We start from the raw sequence: 22555 nt of genomic DNA, 5'->3' as shown, positions 1-22555 counted from the left end.
ATATCAGAGATGAGATATACATGGGAAGACACAATCCATTTGAAATGCTTCTTCCGCCTGCGCACACAATCAAAAAGATACTCCCATTCCTGTCCTTCACACACAAAACACTTGCCATCATCTCCCTTGTCATCTCATGAATAGACTACTCTAACAACATCTACCTGGAAATGCTGGTTATGAAAGATACAACTAATACAGAACTCAGCGTCAAGACGTCTCCTTAAACTCAACAGAAGAGCCCACATCACACTGGCACTAAGAACAATGCATTTGCTAACAGTCAAAAAGCAAATCTTCAAACAACTGTGTATAACGCACACATCGATCCACGGCCAAGGAGCGGAATTCATACAGGAAAACTACGATCTACAAACCATCACCAACACTAAGATCCAGAAGAACAAGTTACTTTCTTACCTGGTAACGTTCTTTCGATGGGATGGTCCGACGACGTATTCCATATCTATGACAGGTAATGTCCACAGCTGTGCTGCTTCGGAAAATCTTTGGCGTCTGCGTCCTGTGTCGATGACGTCGATGCGCCGTCCCCGAGGACCTCCTCCGACGGCCGACGTCACCCGATGTGATAAGTAGGACGCACGACGCCCATAGCCTCAGTTATATTTTTTTCCCAGAAAGTGTGCCACCAGTTTACTGCCAGTCAGACACACAAGGCCTTGCGGAACGCAAGCTGCAATCGCAAAAGAAATTCTGCAGCGGGGAAGGAAGGGAGGGAGCGATATGGAATACGTCATCGGACCATCCGATCGTAAGAACGTTACCAGGTAAGAAACTAACTTGTTCTTCGAGGGGATTGGGTCCTCCGACGTATTCCATATCTATGACAGACTCCCACAGCAGTACCAAGCAAGGAGGTGGGAAAGAATTTAGAATACAAATTTAGCATGCCCACTCAAATTGCGGAATAGAGAACTGTCTTGCCAAAGGCCAGATCTTTCCCTCTGATGGAATCGAGGGAGTAGTGACATACAAAAGTATGTACTGAAGCCCAGGTGGCTGCATCACAGATGTGACGAATAGGAACTCCCCTCTGCAGGGCAGTAGACGCAGCCACTCCCCTGGTAGAATGGGCCCGCAAGCCAGCCGGAGGGTCCTTACCCGCCAAGCGGTAACACTCGGAGATAGCTAAAATAATCCAACGAGACAGTCTGTTTTGTCACAGCTTGTCCCAAACGCTTTCCAGCGTAACCAATGAAAAGTTGATCATCCACTCTGACCCGGGACATGCGCGAAATATAGAAGCTCAACGCTCTCCTAGGATCAAGCCTATGGAGCCTCTCCTCTTCCTCACCAGGATGTGGAGGAGGATAGAACGCCGGAAGAACAACCTTCTGGCTCAAATGAAAGTCCGAAACCACCTTCGGAAGAAAAGAAGGACGAACTCCTTCTGAAACACAGTGAAGGGTGGCTTAACTGAAAGTGCCTGTAACTCACTCACTCTGCGAGCAGAAGAAACCGCAACCAAAAACACAGTTTTCAGAGTTAACAGCCTCAAAGGGCAAGAATGTAAAGGCTAAAACGGAACACCCATAAGAAACTTAGGAACAAGGTTCAAATCCCAACCTGGCACCCGAAAAGGTGACGGAGGGAACACATTAGTGAGCCCTTTCAAAAACTGCGAAATTAAAGGTATTTTAAAATAGGAACACTCTTCAGACGAGCGCTTTAATATGGACAGCGCCGCCAGGTAACCTTTAATGGTCCCCACTTGCAAGCCCCTGTGGGCCAAAGAAAGCAAAAAAGACAGAACCATGGGAATGTCACATTCAAAAGGATCCACATTCTGAACTCGGCACCAGTCGCAGAACTTTCTCCAACGGCAACGGTACAGAGACTTTGTTGCTGGCTGTCTCGCCGAGAGCAACACCTCCATCACGTCTTCAGGGAGGTTCCAATCCTTATACCTCAACCTTTCAGAAGCCAAGCATGAAGATTGAGGGATCTGACCTCTGGATGGACAACCTGACCCCCCCTCCCGTGAGAGCAGATCGTCTCGGTAGGGAAGACTATGTGGAGGGCAGATGGACAAGTCTAGAAGGTCCGGGTACCACGTCCTCCGGGCCCACGCCGGAGCAATGAGGATCATTCGGGAACCGAACCTCCGTAACCTCCGCAGCACTTGCGGGATGGCGGGGACTGGAGGACACGCGTACAGCAGTGGGAATGACCACTCCACCACGGACGCGTCTCCTAAGGCTCCTTTTGGAGGAAATTCCCGCGAGCAAAACCTTTCGCATTCCGGTTGGCACTGGAGGCGAAGAGATCCACTTGAGGGGTCCCCCAAAGGGTGAAGATCTCCAGGAGAATCTCCTAAACCAGCTCCCACTCGTGAGAGATCGAGCTCTGCCTGCTCAGAGCGTCCGCCGTCTCGTTGTCGTCTCCGGCCAGATGAACAGCCGAGATCGAAACTTCCTGCTGGATGGCCCAGAATTCGAGCTGCATCGCCTCCCTGCACAGCGGAAGTGACCCTGCCTGCCCTTTTTGTTGAGGTAGTGCATGGCCACCGTGTTGTCTGTTAGAATAAGGACACTCTTTCCGCGCACAGTCGGCAGAAAAGCCTTCAGGGCTAGCCTGACGGCCCTCAGCGCCAACAGATTGATATGGAGTCTGGACTCCGACAGAGACCAACGACCGCTGACTGTCAACTCGTTGGCATGAACTCCCCATTCCGTGAGGGATGCGTCCGTCACGATCGTCACCTCCGGCCAGGGCAGCCAAAATGGGGCCCCCTTCATCAGATTGCCCTCGACGGCCCACCAGAGAAGGTCCCGGCTACCGAGGACGGCACCTGAACAGGGTCCGACAGCCTGCAGGAGGACCGAGACCTCTGGAGCTTGAGTGCCCACTGCAAAGATCTCATCCGCAGACGAGCCTCTGGCACCAGAAGAATGCAGGATGCCATGAGGCCGAGCAGTCTCAAGAACTCGGACGCTGGGAGATCCTGGGCAGATTGAAACTTGTACACCATCTGCTGAATGTGAAGAGCCCTCACCTGAGGAGGAAAACACTGCCCCAGGGACGTGTCGAGCACTGCTCCGATGTTCTGGAGCCGCTGTGTTGGTGTCAAATGGGACTTCTTTAAATTGAGGGAGAAGCCCAGCCTGTGAAGGGAGTGGCAGGTGATGGACAGATGATCCAGGACTTGCTCGGGAGAGCTCCCTCTGATCAACCAATCGTCCAGGTAGGGGTAGACGTGAATCCCCCCTTTCCTGAGATGCGCTGCCACCACCACCATGAGCTTGGTGAAAACCCTTGGGGCGGAGGTCAATCCAAACGGCAGGACCTGAAACTGAAAGTGCGAGTCGCCAACCGCGAACCTCAGGTACTTCTTGTGCTTGGGATGGATCGGCACATGGAAGTAAGCATCCTTGAGGTCGAGAGACACCAACCAGTCCTGAGTTGAAGGGCCTGGAGGACCTGAGAAAGTCACCATCTTGAACGGGTCCTTCCTGAGGAGTTTGTTCAAACCGCGCAAATCCATGATGGGTCTCAATCCCCCGTCTTTCTTCGAAATCAAAAAATAAGGCGAATGCCATCCCCTTGTTACTCTCCACTACAGGCACTAGTTCTATGGCGCCTTTCTCCAGCAGGGCTTGAATTTCCTGCGCAAGGAGCAGATCCGGACACTTCAAATAGAGGTTCCCTGGTGGATTGTCGTGAGGCCTCTGCCGAAAAGGAAGACAGTAGCCGTGGGTTATGATCTCCAGAACCCACACATCCGAAGTAATGGCTTGCCACTCTACAAGATGCTGCGCCAGCCTTCCCCCCAACCGGCGAACCATGGAACCTCCGGGGCTTAGACACCCAGCCTAACGACAGCTTCTTCTTGCGTTCCCGCAAGGCCTTTGCCTTGAGCGACTGGCAGTCGACACAGTCGTCCGTATCCTGGGCCTCCCCGAGGCACCAGAGGCAGGCGTCGTGCGAGTCCGTGACCGACATCTTGGACCCACAGTCCCCGCAGTTCTTGAAGCCCGGACGCGGGGTTGAAGATGAGAAAGACATCGCCACGAACAGGTCTTCACACAAACCGAACAGGTTCAACGAACCGAGAATTGAAAACAGCAAACTCCAACGAGTCGAGGCGTACCGAGATTCACGAAGCGAACATGTTCGCGGAAAAAACGGAACTGAGGCTATGGGCGTCGTGCGTCCTTCTTATCACATCGGGTGACGTCGGCCGTCGGAGGAGGTCCTCGGGGACGACGCATCTACGTCATCGACGCAGGAGCCAAAGATTTTACGAAGCAGCACAGCTGTGGACATTACCTGTCAGATATGGAATACGTCGGAGGACCCAATCCCCTCGAAACACCCGCCTTGAACTGAAATTATACTCAAAACAAAAATTTGGAGGATCAGCGTTATCCTGCATAGCAGTAAATCTCTGGAACAAACTCACTCCCAAAGGAAATACGAATGACAGAGGACCACCTCAACTTCAGGAAACTATTAAAAACATGGCTCTTTAAAAATCCTAAATAAGAACACCCCTTAGCAACAAACTCCACCCACTACAAACAAGAGAAATCGACCAGAACAAAAAGGCGATAAAGTCATGCCTTACTGCAGACATACTCCCTATATGGGCAATATACTGGGTCTAGGTTATAAGGGGCCAGTAATGCGAGGCGGACAAATGCTTGAAGGTTTTCCAACATTAAACATTTTATTAAACCTACTCCATCAGGGAGTTCCCCATCTAGTATATGACCTAAGAGAATCACTCCTAACAGAAACAAACTGGCCATCACACTAAACAGCAAAACATGTAAACATAAATAATAAACCATCAATAATTTGAATTACCTTCAACTGTCTTGGGTAATCCCCTTTCCTAGGATTGTTCAAAGTCAATTTCCCCAAGTGTTAAAACAAAAGAGAAAAGTCTTGAACCAGTTTCCTGTAAGTTCCCAATGAAATAAAAGTTCACAAAAATAAAAATCCACTTGCAACAGATTTCCAGCTTTCAGTTGAAAAGATCCCTTCTCTGTTTAAGCCAAGGAAAATAGCACCAATAGCAATTCTTGATGTCTTCCTTCCAAAATTGCTTTTACACAGTTGGAAAATAGGTTAACCACTTTGTCTTCTTCATTTCTGTAAGTGTTCATATCCTCTGCAGTACATCTGGTAAAACTGATCAGGATGCTGCTTCTTGGGCTGTTCTTCACTCCTTCACAACCACCCTTCTACTACTGTTACTGTGAAAACAGAATTTTCCACAGTGTGCCACTACTTCAACTAACCTCTAGGTACCATCTACTGACAGTATTATACATAACCACAGTTCTGGTACTTCTGCTTCAACTTCATATAGTAGATTGGTTAGGCATTTTAAAGACAAGCCACTTCGACCTCTAGGAGGTAGGCAATGCACTCTTTCCTGTGTATTCTAAGAAAATGGCAGCCTCTTTGCCTCTTCCAGTCTCCCTTACTGCTACGAGAAAAACCTACTGCTTACAGACTGCCTTCCTCCCCACTCCAACAGTCTTAGCATCACAGGTTATTAACTTGATTTTCTTACAAGCACCCAGCTCCCTTCCCCACGCTTTATGTACATCATCTTGGCTTCAGTAGCTACTTTGTAGCTGTATTGCCGCACTTCCAACTTCAGATAACAAAGTCTAACTTGCATCAGAGGACACTGGACAGTTAACAACTTTACCTGTTAGATGGATTAATTCAAGAAGGGTTTTCCTCAGTATAGAAAGGGATCGCCTCTTGGCTTGGTTATGGCGTGTTCTTTTGACTAATACAACAACTTCTGCTTCAAAAGAATATTAGTTCTTGAAGTTACAAGATTCAGTCTTCAAAAGGAAAACTATTTTAGGTATACACGACCACTCCTTCAGTTAGATTTTCAGCATCAAATGTTTATAAGGGTCGGTAGTCCTATCAATAAACACTGAGATACTTTCCACTCTGGTCGGCAAAGCATAATTGGTCACACGCGACTTTTCTTTGATGTTATAAGTTCTTGTAACAAGTTGTGAATATCAGCTTCAGAGTTTTCACAGACTTTCGAAAAGGTTTCTTCTTTAATTGGAGACCACTCCGATAAGATTTAAATTGTAATTGTTTATTTATATAGCGCTTACACACATGTGGAGTGCTTCAAAGCGCTTCAAGGCGGGAAGGGAACAAGGGAATACAGTAGTCATTCTTAGGCCTTCAAGTTTCTGAATGATCTGACAGAAAAACTAGCATACTAGGCCTGACTGCATTTCTCCTAGTGTAAGTGCATGAAGTATAACAGAAGCGACCAAGCTAGGGAGGGGGGACAAAAAAGGGGTGTGGGGCGGGAGGACAGGACCGACGAACAACTAGTCCTAGTACATTTAGGTCATGAATGCGTGCAGACAGATGTGCGAGGAAGGGGGTGGGGGAGTTGAGGGGGAACAAACAAGTTCAGTCCAGCAGGGCCCTGGATTAAGTGCAGAGATGTTGCCCTGCTCATGGAGCGTGAGCTGAAAGTGCAGTAGTGTTGAAACAGTGCATAAGCTGAAAGTGCAGTAGTGCTGAAACATAGTGCAGCGGACTGGAGGCAAGTGCAAAAGACTTGCGTGGGAGCCTGGGACCTGTACGGCTCGGGAGGTGAACCAAGCGACCAGTCAGCAAACACTGAACAGAGTAAGGGAGGAGAAGGAGGGTGGAGAGGTTAGCAGGGGAGAAGGAGAGAGAAGGAGGAAGAGAAGAGGAAGGTCTCGAGGGGTTTCCGGAACTTAAGGTGCTCCGGCTCAAGACGGAGAGAGGCAGGGAGGCTGTTCCAGTGTTCCAATGTTCCCTTTAAACATTAATGGATTGGGCTTGTTAATACTCTGTATTACAGTTTGCCCAGGTGGGGGATCCTCACTCAGAACTGCATCCAGGTAGCTGGAGAAAGCATTCTGCCATTGTTTAACCTAACTTGCTTTCCATACGATGATCTATGCTGTTACCCATTGCCGCATGATTTGTATGCCATTATATCTGTCATCAGTTGATGCATGTAAAAGGAATCAATAGCTAAGTGGGGTACTACATAGACATTGCATATATTTTCCATATTTGAACTGCCAGAGTAAACTGTTATTGATTTATGTATATATATATATTTTGAACCTTATTTTTATATAAAGAACTGTGTTAGCACATAGCATAGTGTGTGGACATTTCTTTGTGGGGGCTTGGGAACTACACTGTACTTAAGCTCTCGGGAAGGTGATGCAGGCTGGTTCTTAAGCCTTGGTGGTTTGTCCACATCTACCATTTAGAGAACCTTGGCTGGGGTGCTCTGTGCTTCTACTCTGCCATATAGAGGGCAGGAGTACAGATACCCCCCTCCAGTCTTTACAGTAACTTTCTTTCGACTGGATGTTCCTCCCACGTATTCCTCATCTTATATTTCCATATCCAGCTTTAGCTGCTTCAGAAATGTTTTTCATTACAGGGCGCAGCACATTGATGCCTGCCTGTGGACAATTCTGATGCAGGGCAGGTTGGGATGGGTGATGAGGAATATGTGGGAGGACCATCCAGTTGAAAGAACGTTACCATGGGTAAGTAACTTGTTCTTCGAATGGATTGTGTCCTCCCACTTATTCTTCATCTTAAGATAAACTCCCAAACTAGTTCTAGTTAGTATTCCTGGAGGAGGGAGTCAGAATTTTCGGACTCGTGATGATTTAGGAGTTCCTTTATAGGTCTGTGTGCACAAAATGTAGCACTGCCTTTCCAAATAAACCTCCCGGCTTGAGGAAGAGTCCAGATTATAGTGTTTGGTAAAAGTGTGTATGGACGACCATGTGGCTGCTGCACAAATATCTTTAATTGGGACTCTGTTCGGTAAGGCAGAGAAGGTAGCCAGGCCCCTGGTCGAATGAGCTCCAAGACCCTCCGGAGCATCCTTTCCAACTAAATTGTAGCAATCAGATATTCCTAAAATGATCCATCTTGATAAAGTTTGTTTCGAGATTGCCATACCCAACTTGTGGCCTGTGCAGCTTACAAAAAGTTGGTCATCCTGTCTTAGTTTATACATCCTGGAGATGTAGAAACTAAGCGCACGCATTGGATCAAGCCAGGATGACAAGGATGATAAAATTAAGGTAGAATTATTTTCTCAGTTAAATGAAACTCAAACACGATCTTAGGTAAAAAGGTAGGTTTAACCTTAATGACCACTCTGCCCTTATATAAGATTGTGTAAGGAGGCTCGCAGAAGCCTCCAGAGGCTTCGGGCTGATGTGATGGCCACTTAAAGGACGGTCTTTAGAGTTAATAATCTTAAAGGACAGGAATGGATAGGCTCAAAAGGAGCACACATTAGAAATGTCAAAACCAAGTTGAGGTCCCAAATTGGGACTTGAAACGGGATCGGCGGAAATGTATTTGTCAGTCCTTTTAAGAACATGGGATCTAGAAGAAAGATACCTTTTCAGAGGAGCGCTTAAAAATAGAGAGCGCTGCCAGATACCCCTTAATTGTATCAACCTGGAGCCCCAGATTGGCCAGGTGTAATAAGAATGATAACACCATAGGTGTACTGCAGGTAAAAGGATCCACATTCTTATCCCTGCACCAGCTGCAGAATTTGTACCAACGGCAGCGGTACAAGGATTTTGTTACTGGCCTTCTGGCCGAAAGCAAAATTTCCATTACGTCGTCCAGGAGGTCCCAATCCTTGTATCTCAACCTCATAAAAACCATGCGTGAAGGTTGAGAGTCTTGACCTCTGGATGGAGAACCAGACCCTCCTCTCGCGAGAGAAGGTCCTCTCTTTGTGGAAGATGTATTGGAGGGCAGATGGACATGTCCAGATGGTCTGGGTACCACATCCTCCTGGCCCAATCTGGAGCAATTAGGATCATGGATTTCCTGAACCTCCTCAAATTCCTGATGACTTGAGGAATGACAGGGAATGGAGGAAACGCGTACAGGAGTAGAAACTCCCAGTCCACTATGAACGCGTCCCCTAGAGCTCCCCTTTGGAGAAATTCCCTTGAACAGTACCGCTCACACTTCCGGTTGACACTGGTCGCAAACAGATCCACTTGAGGTCAGGAAGTCAATGTGACTGGAGGATGCCCATGAACACCATAGGTGGCAGGGAGAAGGACGACTCCCATGTTCGGTACAATTGTGCGACATTGAAGAAGTCTCTACGGCAAACACATGCAGTTTATTAAAAGGATTACAATTCCCCATTTGTTGTCTTATGCTCCCTTACAATGATTTGTGGCACCCAATGTTGATAAACCTGCAATGTTTCTGTGGATGTGCTTGTTAAGCCTAAAATGGTCGGCTCCAGCTGAGAAATGCTTGCCCTGTACCATTCAGGGCATGCTAGGCCAGTGAAGGAGGGCAGCCTACTGTCCCACAAAATGATAAGCAGCTGTTCCAAAAAGGGGTCACTATGTTCACAGTAGTAGCAAAGCAGCTTCGATGAGAAGTGCTGGTACTGTCCCATGAAAAAGTCAAGAAGTCATGCTTACAAGTGTTTCTACAAATGTGGTGGCATTAGCTCCCAGTCCATGAAATACATTTCACCCAGGCAGTCTATGAGTGAAGGGTCTGTTACCATGACCCCCGCGTAGTACCTAGACTCCCCCCTCCCACGCCAATCGATTTCAACGAGCAAATTGTTCAATTTCCGAGGCTGTGCTGTACCACAGAAAAATAAGGGTTCATGTCACTGACCGCTGTTGCAATTCAAAGTACGCACCACATCCTCTAGATTGAAAACACAAAATGGAGCACCTGAAATACCCTGATTGATAACAACAAATGAAGTATAACGCGGTTTCAGAACAGAAGTGTATGCACCTTCAGCGATCGGTGGGCCCCGAAGGCAACTCTCAACAGAGCAAGGCTGTACACATTCGTGCATCCCACTTCCTCCCGCTCACGTTAGATGGCTGTATTTCTGTGCCAACCACAAATGTAGCGTGCCAAGTTCCTGGTCTGCCCTACTAAATAAAGGCTGCATTCAATGGGGATGTGTGTCACAAGAAACCAAAACAATTCATACTTAAAACCGGCACTTAATTCGCGCAATTTGTGTCTACGTCTATATTAATAGAACCTTCGTCAGGGGTGAAAAAGTTAAGGATCGAGTAAGGGTTCAAATATATGCCAAAGAGTTTAAATGAAAGTATGAGAGGACAACGCGAAAAAGCAGTGCATAAAGCAGCGCTGTGCAATGCAGGGAAATGGGGGGCGTATGCTAGAGATACACAGCACAAAAGATCTTCGTATTATTATCCCTTTGCCTGCATCATCCTGGCCATTACTTTATCTACAGTAGTATGACGGAGCAACACGAATCAAAAGGCTGCAAAAAATGGGCTTACCTGAAAGTCATCGTAAGGGAAGAGTAGCATCTCCCGTAATGCATCGTTTAAAATCTGAGTTTTCTTCTGGACGATTATATTTTCATAGTCTATTGGTTCAATCAGCTTTGGTTTTGCCTAGAAGGTGAGGGAATAAAAACAACCATAAATATATTGAATAAAGGGCTTAAAAAAACACATTAGAAAGAAAACCAATGTAGTTATGTCCAACTTTGTGCATGCAGTCATGCTGGTTTATATTCACTGTACAGTATACCACAGCGGGCAGCAATAGATGGTGATATTAAGGGGACACAAAGCAATCTGAAAGTTCCAGGACCGAGGGCAGAGGTAGGCGGTATGTGCCTCATTTGAAGTCTTGCCCAATCTATGACAAGGGCACTGCACAGTGCCAAGATGTAGGCCCGCAGAAATCACAAGGCAGAGAGAACTTATGACTTAAATATTTTATTGTGCTTTTCAGAGACCATTATGGCAATATATTGAACTTTAGCCATCAAATGTGCATACATTATTCAGGCAATATGACAATTCAGCAACAATGTAAACTATTCATATCGCCAGCATAAGTGTAGTTCCAGAGCATTTGAATGACTGAACTTTTTATGGAGAGATGCAGGAGTAGGAGAAAAAGGGGTTAACTGGCAGAAGGGTGTCAATAGACGAACTGGACATCACAATATGTAATTCAGATGTACATCTTATAATTCTCTTAATTCATATTGTGTTTACAAGTACTAATGTCGCTTTGTATTGTGAATGGAGGACGCAGGACTAAAATGATAAACAGATTCTGGGGAAGCCAACATTTATCATTTCGCATTACAATTGCTTTCAAGACGTCAATTTCTTTATTCATGTATTGCACGGTAAACATTTTTGCTTAGGACAGCTAGCCTCCATGTATATGCATTTTTAAGAGTTGGCATTAGCATTAAAAAGCCTGCAATATAAGGGCAATGAAAAATATAAAGACTTGAGCCTACAACTGTTCACAACACCTGTCACACAGGCACACTAAATTCATGCCACTATCCTGCACAAGATGTACTCCGCAGTGTTGCCTTTTAGAGGCAGTCTCATTACTGTTTATCAAGCTGTTCTACCCTCTTTGGCGCGAGTCAGTACTCATCGAGCATTTCTGTGCAACAAGAGAATAGAGTACTCAGCCAGCCCCCTCCCAGTCTACCTCACCCCTGCCCGCCCATCTGGAATTGGATTGACCTTGGAGACACCATTTGATTGGAAGGTCTTTGGGCCCTTAAAATCTTTCTCTGGGCCGCCAGCGCCCTTGCTGTACATTTCCAATGTTGCTACCTGGAAGAAGCACACCTCTCTGGTAGGCGCTCCATTTGCAAAACAAATTTACTTTATTGGGCTTCCCTGTCGCTGCAAAACCCTTGACTATCTTTCCAGACGTTCGCCCTGCACCCCTCCCAGTCTACCTAGCCCCTGCCCACCCATCTGGAATGGTATTGGCTTTGGGGACACCCACGTGATCGGAAAGCTCCATTCCCGGGCAGGAGGCAAAGGGCCAGAGGCAACGGGAAGCTCCCACCCCGTTTGCCCAGTTCCCTCTGGGCAGCCAAGCCAGGCCCCAAAACTGCCTGCAGCAACCTTCAGGTAAGAGACAACTTTATTCTTATTCCCCTCTGATTTACATAACAAATGCATTACTGTTAACGCCTCCTTTTGACTAGAGGCACTCATCTGTACAACAAGCGTTTAAATTCAAGTGCATAAGTATGACCATTGTACTAAAGCTAGATACATACTTAAAGCATAGCCACGGTCTTGGAGTTAGGCGCATCCTAGCATTTTGTATTGAATTTAGATGAATAGTAGTCAATGTATTGACCAATGTACTGAATTTAGTTTTCTTTTTTAGGTAGCCAATGTATTGAATTCGATTAATTTTGAGGGTAGCCAATGCATTAAACTTTAGCCAATGTATTGAATTCGATGAATTTTGAGGGTAGCCAATGCATTAAACTTAGCTGAAGGTAATGCAACGTTCCACGAACCCATACATAACTCAAATATTCTGTACACTTACCCTAAAAAACAAAATATGCCATACCCCTACAATGCTCATTTCCTCTCACCCATATTCCCCACCATTCCTCTGACCATTTCGGAAAAAATACCCATGCTGTCCATGCCCTCTCCTAAACCCACCAGCCCGCAATCCTTTTATCCCTGCCCCACTCCATCCTCCTTGCCCTCACCAGCAAAAAAAAAAGAAACAGGTGCTGTTCGCAGTCCACATCCTCTCCTCCAGCGAAACAATACCCTTCCCCAGTCCCAAAGAGAAAACTTACTGGACTGGCCCTTAGTCTCCCCTCCACGCCACCCCCATGCTGCCATCCCCATGTGCCCCTCCTCCCATCCAGCCACCACTCGACTTTGGGTCGGCCTGCGCTGTGCGCCTAGAGCCAGGGGAGACCCAAAAGCACACCCCATCTATCTCAGCCTTATCCGACAGTTCGCTGGCTCTCCCAGCTATAGTGTTTTGAAGAGCACTGACATGCTGCCCCAAGACCACTCCAGTATGTTGTAAACCAGCCTCCAATCTGAATAAACCCGAATGTTATTGTAGGGAATGCCCCTTAAATGCATCAGTTTCTGAATCCACTGTTAGTGAACATGTCCTAGTAGGATACGGTCAAAATGACTGAATCCAAATGACCTACACCACCAAAAATTCCAAAATCGATATTACTAAATGTCCTACTGACTAAATGTTCATAGGATATTTTGTAATATCTATTTGGTGGTGTAGGTCATTTGGTTAAAGAAAAAAGGGGGGAAAAAAAGGCTGCAGGGGTGTCCTCCGCACCACTATACTATACAGTATAGTGAGGCAGGAGTTGCGGGGGACACACCCGCAGCCGACCCGACCAAAACATTTTTTTTTAAAGGCTGCAGGGGTGTCCCCCGCAACACCCCGCTCACTATACTTAGTGAGCAGGAGTTGTGGTGTCCCCCGCAGCTGACCCGACCCAAAAAAATAAAAAAAAGGGTGGGAGATGTGGGGGAAACCCCTGCAGCTTACCCTGATCAAAAGAATACACACATACAAATAAAAAGCACCCTGCAGCACTGCTTCCCGATCACTAAGGTGAAAGGGCTAAAGGTAAGTAGGGGGGTGTGTGGGTGGGGGTTAGTGTTTGGATAGGTTTTGGGTTTTTACCGTGGATGGAAATGTACGAACAATTTTGTGCAACGTACATTTCTCATGCAGTCATCTCTGTTGCAGACATTTCATCTGCAGTGAAACAACCCCAAATCGTCCTAGTAGACTTCAGTCAAATGCGTTTCTTCTGCAAATGTAGTCCTTAGCACCTTGTCGTGGATTAGTGTCAACTGAACTCCCAGACTGATGCTGGGACCCCCATTTCGGATGACCAAACTGGACAATTTTGTATCAAACCTTGTGTAGATCTGGTCTTTAGGGATTTTTTGAACGTAGAGTAGTGCTTCCAGGTCTTCAGGGCAAGGTCCAATGCTATCCCCAAAGCTAGAAACCATGTGTGCCGATAGAGTTCCCTCTGTATCTTGAACTTTTAATCTTGGGCTGATTGACAGCTTTCAACTTGGGCGCAGTGCAGCAACTGTTTTTCAGGTATTTTGTCCCTTTGCCTCAGTAAACATTTAAAAATTAACAAAAGCATTTTCAAAGATCCAATTATTTTAATGTCTATTCTATTTCACTCGACATGCAGTTGGATAATTACTTCAGGGTAAAGTTTAAAAGGAGGGAAGGGTCAGCGGAGCTTCAGACAACAGATACGTACTCCAACCGATGCCTCAAGACTTTCGACTTAGGCACTGTTAAGCGGGACAGAAGAGGCATACTCTGGTGGTACCTTGGGGATGATTTAGTTTGGTGTGGGTTAAGAACTGCTGATTGGATTCAGCTTTTAAAAGGATTTCATACTTCACCCAGGACAAACATTGCCCGACAAGCCCATTTGGTAAATAATCAACATGCATTTAATTTTATTTCTAGGTATTTAAAATAGCATCATGGAATTTCAAGTATGATAAACTAATAAGGCACTTCTGGTGCCATGCACATTATCAGTACGATGTGGGCCGCTAAATTCTAACTTACTGCTGTTTTGGGTGTGATCACAACTAGCAAAACGAGAAATTCAGAGTAAAGCGTTTACGCATAAGGATTGTATTTCTAACAAGGTCGTAAGAGCAAGCATATGGTACAATATTTGATAATAAAACAATGAAACAATGGCAACGGAACAACACTAATTCAACAAGGCATTTATACCTGCCAAAAACAACATCTGAAAACGTGCGTCCTCGTCCCCCTTTTTCCAACCTCAATTCAGCTAAGGAAGGAAACGCTGGCAGTCCCACAAGAGTGTTTAAGAACTCGTAGCAAAAATGTGTTTACTGTGATTGGAAGACGTCAAAGTAAAAGAGCCAAGTTCAAATCTGTACAAAGACCTCAAAACAGTAGAAAAAGAACCGCCTAATATTTCAAAGGCAAATTATATATCCACTGCCAAAGTACATTAAGTAGGCAGTTGTCTTTCAAGCTTGCTCCCCCAAAACGTATTCGTTAATAGGAGGCAAGGTACACAATTGTACAATGTTTTGGCAATTTAAAAAGTCTCAACGATATATGAATTCATCAACCGTACAAAAATGCAAATACATCACATAAGACTACAGGTCCCAGTTTGATTGCTTTGCATGAGCGGCCCTGTTTGTCTATCTGAGGCAACCTTAAGGAGAAAACTTATTTTGAATTGTTGGACTTTTGTTATTTACGGAACGACCAAGTTAGATATTCTACCCTCAATACTTTTACCCTAGGGAAGGACAGAGTTTATATTATTCATTGCACCATTTGATTTGGCTATTCTGACAACTCACTTACAAGGAACATTTGATTCAGGAAACCTTTATTTTAAGTTAAAAGATTAGTTGTGACACAGAAGTTTACTTCAGGGGTTTTAGTACATTGGGGCACCTTTTTACTTCCCTGGTGAAGTAAACCTTCAGTTTACATTATTCATGCAGAGATAGACTTCTAAATCATTTACGTTTTAACACTTGGCTTTATTCTTTTTAAACCATGTTTTGGTTACAAATGCTTAATAAACTATTTTCTTTAGAAGACCCAAATTCCGAGACCCTACTTTTCGCCATGTCGTCACCCCATTCTAAACTATTCAGGTGGTTGACTAATCTCCCTGCTCTTTTACAGTGACCTTAGCTAACAACTTGTGAAGAATAGTGAGCCAGCAGCAAAAATATGGGCTCTCTTGGTAGCAGATGTCAGTCAGAAAAGATGATCAGAACTACTGTTCCTGTGGATCACTGCTCTGTACAATTCCATTCCTGCCTTAAGACCCATTAAGCAGGAGTGTATACAGAATGGCCTTGATCTGAAGCACTTCTCCAAACACATCTTTGTTCCAGCAACTTTAAAAATACCTTTAATTTGGGCTGTTAAATTATTTTCCAAAGGACGTTTCTGGATTTTCATTGTGTTCCAACCTCTACTGATGGTAATCCTTTTCCTCTTTGCAAACCTGCCATGGAATTTGCAGCTTTTTCCAATGGCTTTCTTTTTTTATTTTCAAAACTAACATGAATGTTTTTGTTAATTTCTATCCATCACAAATGATTGTGCGACAGTTTTCAGCGTGTACACTTCTTTATGCTGTATAACAAGAAGCTACATTGCTTGGTATAACTCAGCAGTTGTGCTGCAACTTGATGGATTTATAACCCACCGCAGTACCAACCCTTGAAAGAATCTGTCCCTCCACTGGGTAATATTCTTCGATTGAGGGTCTAAAAGTGGAAAAGGAAGTGAATAGGCGATTTCAGAAACCACTGTATTTGTTTTTTCTTTCAGTACATCAAATATAGGATTCCAGGGTGAAGCCAGCAGCAAGTAGTACTCAAAAGCATGGTACCACCAAGATCACCTCATATGATACAGCGTTAGGCAAAGGTGTCAACCGCTATTATGGCACAACCAAATGAGAAATGTTTTTAGTGGTATGTATTTGATTAAATCAAACACTGACCCAGAACAGCTTTACACTGGAATGTTAATTACTGCAAAATAGACAATTCAGAAAAAGATACTATGTTATAGGCTTTAATAAAAGTAAAAGGGACATTAAAAAGGTAATTAGCATGTTTGTTGCCCTGTACCAGGTGACATTCGGTAAAAGTCGCAAACAGAAAAAAATTCTGAAAAAGGAGCGCACATCAAGCAAGAAATAATGCAAATTTATTGGACCCAAACAGCTTGGCAGCACAGTTCAGACAGCCCCGTGGAACTGAACTGAATGAAGTGAGCGGTCAACGCTGCCCACTGAGGCTGAACATTTTATACAAATTGGTGGGACTACATGAGCCCCCTATATCCAAATATATTTTCAGTGATCCTAATTGGATAATACACTTTTGGCCACACTTACATTAATGCCCCTTGTGACATCACAAACCTTCCCACCCCCGCCCCTCAATTATGTGATTGTGCTGATCAGTCAAAACACTTGTTTGCGATTGGTTGGCAATGCCCAATAAAAAATGGCTTGAGATGGCAAGGGGTGAGACATTCACACCAAGTCTGACCAATGATGTGCACCAGATACATCAGTGAGGACACTGTACAAAGTAGCATGCTAGGGACACCGAAACCTAACCCCACGGATTGGCTCCTCGTCCCGCACCCCGTAACCCCTACCCAATACTCTGCCCCCAACACCCCCCAGCTCCCTTCTCATACCTTGCTGCCAAGTGTAGTCTGAAAACCTATACCACATTGTGGCAGAAGTTAAATTAACCGTATTTAATTTCTATTTCTCTGCACATCCTCCTCATGCACCCAGGCCTAGCTCATTGGCCTCAAATGTATCTCTTAGCGACTTCGCTGTGGCTTAACTGTCCTGGAGACTGTTACAAACATCTGGGAATCAAACACAGGTGGGACCTATCAGGGTTGAAAGAAATTAAATTAAGACCCTTAAAATAAGGTATGGTAGGTGAATTCAGGAGATGGGAGACCATAAACTGGACACTACAGGGAGGATGAAAACTATTGACATGCGTGTCCTGTCAAGGTTTCTGTAGGTTTACAGTACTCTATGAGCCCAACTATCTAAAAAGATCTTTGGGAGGTCATCAATAGTTTTACCAGTAAATAGATTTCTGTAAAATGCAGAAGAACAAGTTACTTTTTACCTTGTAACGTTCTTTCGACGGGATGTTCCTCCGACGTATTCCTCATCTTAGATATATCCTTCCAGCTCTGCTGGCCTCGGAAAATTTGTTCTCTAGAGGGCGCTGCGCGTCGAAGTCCCTCGAGTCGATGTCCCTCGACAGCCGCCGTATCGACGCTCGACGTCATCCTGCCTATAAAGGCCGCGTGCAGCGTCCGTTGCTCAGTTCCGTTTTGTAGCCCACAGTATTACTGTCTGGACTAGACTAATCACCCTGAAGGAGCGTAAGCTGCAACAACAAGGGAAGTAGAACTGCGGGGATGGATGGGAGGGTCGATGAGGAATACATCGGAGGAACATCCCGTCGAAAGAACGTTACAAGGTAAGAAGTAACTTGTTCTTCGAAGAGATTTTGTCCTCCGACGTATTCCTCATCTTAGATAGGCTCCCATAGCAGTATTCTATATTCGGAGGAGGGAGTACTGATTTCACGCTGTCTTCTATTGATGAATAGAATGCAGTAAAGCCCTTCCAAACCTAGTCTCTTGACTGGAGGAGGAATCCAGATTGTAAAAACGTGTAAAGGTATGGACAGACGACCATGTAGCGGCCGCACATATGTCTTTAACCGGCACGCCTCTTTTGAGGGCGGATGAAGCTGCAATACCTCTGGTCGAATGAGCCCTAAGGTTTTGGGGGGGCTCTTTCCCTGCCAGTTTATAACATTCCAGAATGGCTAGAATGATCCATCTGGAAATGGTCTGCTTAGTTATTGGTAACCCCAGCTTGTGACCTGCGTAACCTACAAACAGCTGGTCTGCCTGTCTTATCCTGGTTAGTCTACTAATGTAAAAACTTAAAACCCTCCTAGGGTCTAGTCTGTGTAACCTCTCTTCCTCTTTCCCCTGGTGAGGAGGAGGAGGATAGAAAGATGGTAGGGTAATCTTCTGAGTGATATGGAATTCAGAAACCACTTTTGGGAGGAAATTAGGCTTCACTTGCAGGACAACTTTGTCTTTGTGAAAGATTGTATGAGGGGGGTTTACAAGAAAGAGCTTGTAATTCGCTCACCCTTCTAGCAGATGTAAGTGCTATTAATAAAACAGTTTTAAGGGTAAGGAATCTTAACGAACAAGAATGGAGAGGTTCGAAAGGTGTACCCATCAGGAAAGTTAGTACTAAGTTTAAATCCCATAGGGGAACTTGGAATGGTCTTGGGGGATAAACATTGGTTAACCCCTTTAGAAACTGTATTACCAAGGGTAATTTGAAATAGGATGGTTCTTCCGCAGTACGCTTAAAGATAGATAGCGCTGCGAGATAGCCCTTAATGGTGCCAACTTGAAGGCCTGAATTTGCCAACTATAGTAGGAAGGACAAAACCATTGGTGTACCACATGAAAATGGGTCGATATTCTGTTCTCTACACCAGCTGCAAAATCTGTTCCAACGGCAGCGGTATAAAGACTTTGTTGCTGGCCTCCTTGCCGAAAGCAACACCTCCATAACATCAACAGGGAGGTCCCAATCCTTGTACCTCAGCCGTTCAGAAGCCAAGCGTGAAGGTTGAGGGTTTTGATGTCTGGATGGACAACCTGACCTCCCTTCTGTGAGAGTAGGTTCTCTCTGAGAGGAAGTCGAATTGGAGGGCAGATGGACAAGTCTAGAAGGTCCGGGTACCACGTTCTCCTGGCCCAATCCGGGGCAATTAGGATCATGGTTCGCCGGAATCTTCTCAACCTCCTGATCATTTGAGGAATGACAGGGACCGGTGGGAACGCGTACAGAAGCGGAAACTCCCAGTCCACTATGAACGCGTCTCCCAGAGCTCCTCTCGGAGGAAATTCCCTTGAGCAGAACAGGTCGCATTTCCCGTTTAGGCTGGTGGCGAACAGATCTACCTGAGGGGTTCCCCAAAGGGCGGAGATCTCTTGAAGGACTTCCTGAGCTAGCTCCCATTCGTGGGAGACTGTGTTCTGCCTGCTCAGAGCGACCGCTGTCAAGTTCTTCTCTCCGGCTAGGTGAACTGCCGATAGAGAGATTCCTTCTTGGATTGCCCAAAACCAGAGCTGCATCGCCTCTCTGCACAGGGGTAGTGATCCTACGCCTCCTCTTTTGTTGAGGTAATGCATGGCCACCGTGTTGTCCGTCATCATCAGGACGTTCTTCCCTTGTACAGCTGGCAGGAAAGCCTTCAACGCAAGTCTGATGGCTCTCAGCTCTAACAGGTTGATGTGTAGTCTGGACTCCGATGGAGACCAACGACCGCTGATGGTCAAGTCGTTGGCGTGGGCTCCCCACCCCGTGAGTGAGGCATCCGTGACTACTGTTATCTCCGGCCAGGGTTGCCAAAACTGTTCTCCTTTCAGAATGTTCTCCTGACAGGCCCACCACTGAAGGTCTCGAGCCACCCTGCCGGGAACCTGAAGAAGATCTGTCATTCTCCCTGAGAATTGTGACCACTCAGTCCTCAGTGCCCACTGGAGAGATCTCATTCTCAGGCGAGCCTCTGGCACAAGGAAAATGCAGGATGCCATGAGGCCTAGCAACCTCAAAAAGTCGAAGGCTGGGAGACGTTGGGCATGCTGGAACTTGGTAACCATCTGTAGAATATCTTGAGCCCTCACCTCTGGTGGCGAGGCTTTTCCCAGGGAAGTATCCAGGATCGCTCCTATGAACTGGAGTCTCTGCGATGGTATCATTTGTGACTTTTTTAAATTGAGGGAGAAGCCCAGTCTGTGAAGGAAATGGCACACGTGATTTAGCTGGATCTGAGCTTGCTCCGGAGAAACAGCCCTGATCAGCCAATCGTCCAGGTAGGGGTAGACGTGAATCCCTTCCCTCCTTAGACTTGCAGCCACTACCGACATTAACTTGGTGAAGACCCTCGGGGCGGAGGTCAGCCCAAAAGGCAGTACTCGAAATTGATAGTGAGAGTTGCCAATTGCGAACCTCAGGTACTTCCTGTGTTTGAGATGGATAGGCACATGGAAGTAAGCGTCCTGAAGGTCCAGGGATACCAACCAGTCCTGAAACTGAAGGGCCTGGAGGATCTGAGAAAGAGTGACCATCTTGAATTTGTCTTTTCTGAGGTATTTGTTCAATTCTCGCAAGTCCAAGATGGGTCTCAGTCCTCCGTCTTTCTTCGGAATTAGAAAGTAAGGGGAGTACCAGCCCTTGTCCCTCTCCGCTACAGGTACCGGTTCTATGGCACCTTTCTCTAGCAGGTCCAAAATTTCCTGCAAGAGGAGCGGATCTGGAGCTTTCTGAGAGCTGATCCCCGGTGGATGACTCTGAGATATACGTAGGAAAGGCAGGCAGTAACCTTGGGCGACTGTTTCCAATACCCAAGCATCTGACGTGATAGCCTGCCATACCGTCAGATGTTGAGTCAACCTGCCTCCTACAGGTGTCCTGTGAGGGGAGTCCTCAGAGTGGTTTTGGGGCGGCTGATGCAGATGCCGATGGTAAAGAGGCACCTGCTGTTGCTGCGGCTTTAGAATATCTACCCCGTCCACCTCGGGTAGTTCTTCTTTGACCCCTTTGAGCCGGTCGTCCTCTACCTCTTCCGAATGCGGAGTAGAAGCGAAAGGACTTGCCCCTCGCAGAGGTTCCTGTGGGACGAAAAGGAGTCTGACGGATTGCAGCTCCTAGGGATTTTGCTGCAGCTTTTGAAGTTTGCAGTTTCTCTAAACTGTCATCCGCCTTTTTCCCGAACAAAGAAGAGCCATCGAATGGCATGTTCAAGAGCCTGGCTTGCACATCTGGGGCAAAACCCGACTTTCTCAACCAAGCGAATCTCCTGGTTGATGTACTTGCCGCCATTGCTCTGCTGATACTGTCAGCCGAATCAATGCCCGTCTGGAGGGATTCGCACATAGCGTCTTTACCGTCCTGTATAATATTCAGGAACGCATCCCTTTCTTCTCCCTCCGGGATGCAGTCAGCCGCTGTAGAAGCACACTCCCAAAGTGTATGGCTGAACCTAGCAAGGGTGCAAGTAGCATTAACAGACTTTAATGCCATGCTACATGCTGAAAAGACTTTCTTTGCCATAGCATCATATTTTTTATCGTCCCTGTCCTGTGGGACTGTAGGATAAGCCGTCTTGACATCGGTAGAGGATGCTGCTTGTACCACCAGACTTTCTGGGGATGGATGTTTAGACAAAAACTCTGGGTCTGTGGAAGATACCCTCTACTTTGCAGACAGTTTTTTATTTACTGCTGGTATTACATCTGGGGTTTCCCAGTTTGTCATGATCTTTCTCTGAAGAGCTTTATGAAAGGGCACCACAGGATCCTCTTGTGGGCCTTTGTCGAGAATATCCGTGAGGTCATCTTGCTGGAAAGATTGTGAAGGTGCAGACCACCCCATGAACTCTAATCCTGGCCATTAAGGATCTGTAGGGGGTTTCAGCATGCTCCCCCGGGTCTGGCTTAGCAAAATCCACCTCAGGGGAAGTGTCTAACCCACTTGCCTCATGTAAAGAATCATGAAGATCCTTTAATCTGCGCTATTCAGAGGAAAATTCCTCTCTAACTGGGGTTACAGGTCCCTGTAACTCAAATGTATCTTGTTCAGACAAATCACCCTCTTCTAAAATTGAGGATATAGTTCTCAATTGTTCTGAACTCATAAAGGGAGTAAATCCCATTTCCAAGGCAGAGGGTGCCGAACTTGTCATTATTGGCCTCGAAAACGTAGATGTCGTCGACGTCGAAGGCTTCGAGCGTGGCGTCGAAAACAGAGGTGGAGGCCTCGAGGACCTCGACAGAATTGGAATTCTACTCGACAATATCGACGCCGAGGGCCTGGGGATAGTCACTGGATGTGTGGTCACCGTGACTTTTCTTGGCGTCGACGCCGGTGTCGAGGCCGGCGTCGAGTCGACAGACCCGTGTGTCGAAGGTCCCTTCGACAACGGCGTCGAAGACATCGACCTCGACGTCGACGGAACCTTCGTCGACGGCGTCGACGGAACCTTCGAGG

General features: G+C 46.2%; 1 protein-coding gene across 9 annotated transcripts in view; it reads right to left on the bottom strand.

The window, feature by feature from the left end:
* The window catches only part of DOCK9 (dedicator of cytokinesis 9), a 2709375-nt gene that overhangs the window by 2193304 nt on the left and 493516 nt on the right, over window positions 1–22555 (bottom strand). For all 9 annotated transcript variants that reach the window (XM_069639825.1, XM_069639823.1, XM_069639827.1 and 6 more), the window contains exon 2: window positions 10353–10469. In XM_069639825.1, the coding sequence (XP_069495926.1) occupies window positions 10353–10469 (117 nt within the window). The remainder of the gene's footprint in view (window positions 1–10352; window positions 10470–22555) is intronic.

This window comes from Ambystoma mexicanum, chromosome 7q, assembly GCF_040938575.1.
Source record: "Ambystoma mexicanum isolate Mex_15411 chromosome 7q, UKY_AmexF1_1, whole genome shotgun sequence".
NCBI lineage: Eukaryota > Metazoa > Chordata > Amphibia > Caudata > Ambystomatidae > Ambystoma > Ambystoma mexicanum.
The sequence above is the reverse complement of the archived record's forward strand: the minus strand, read 5'-3'. Positions and strand labels throughout refer to the sequence as shown.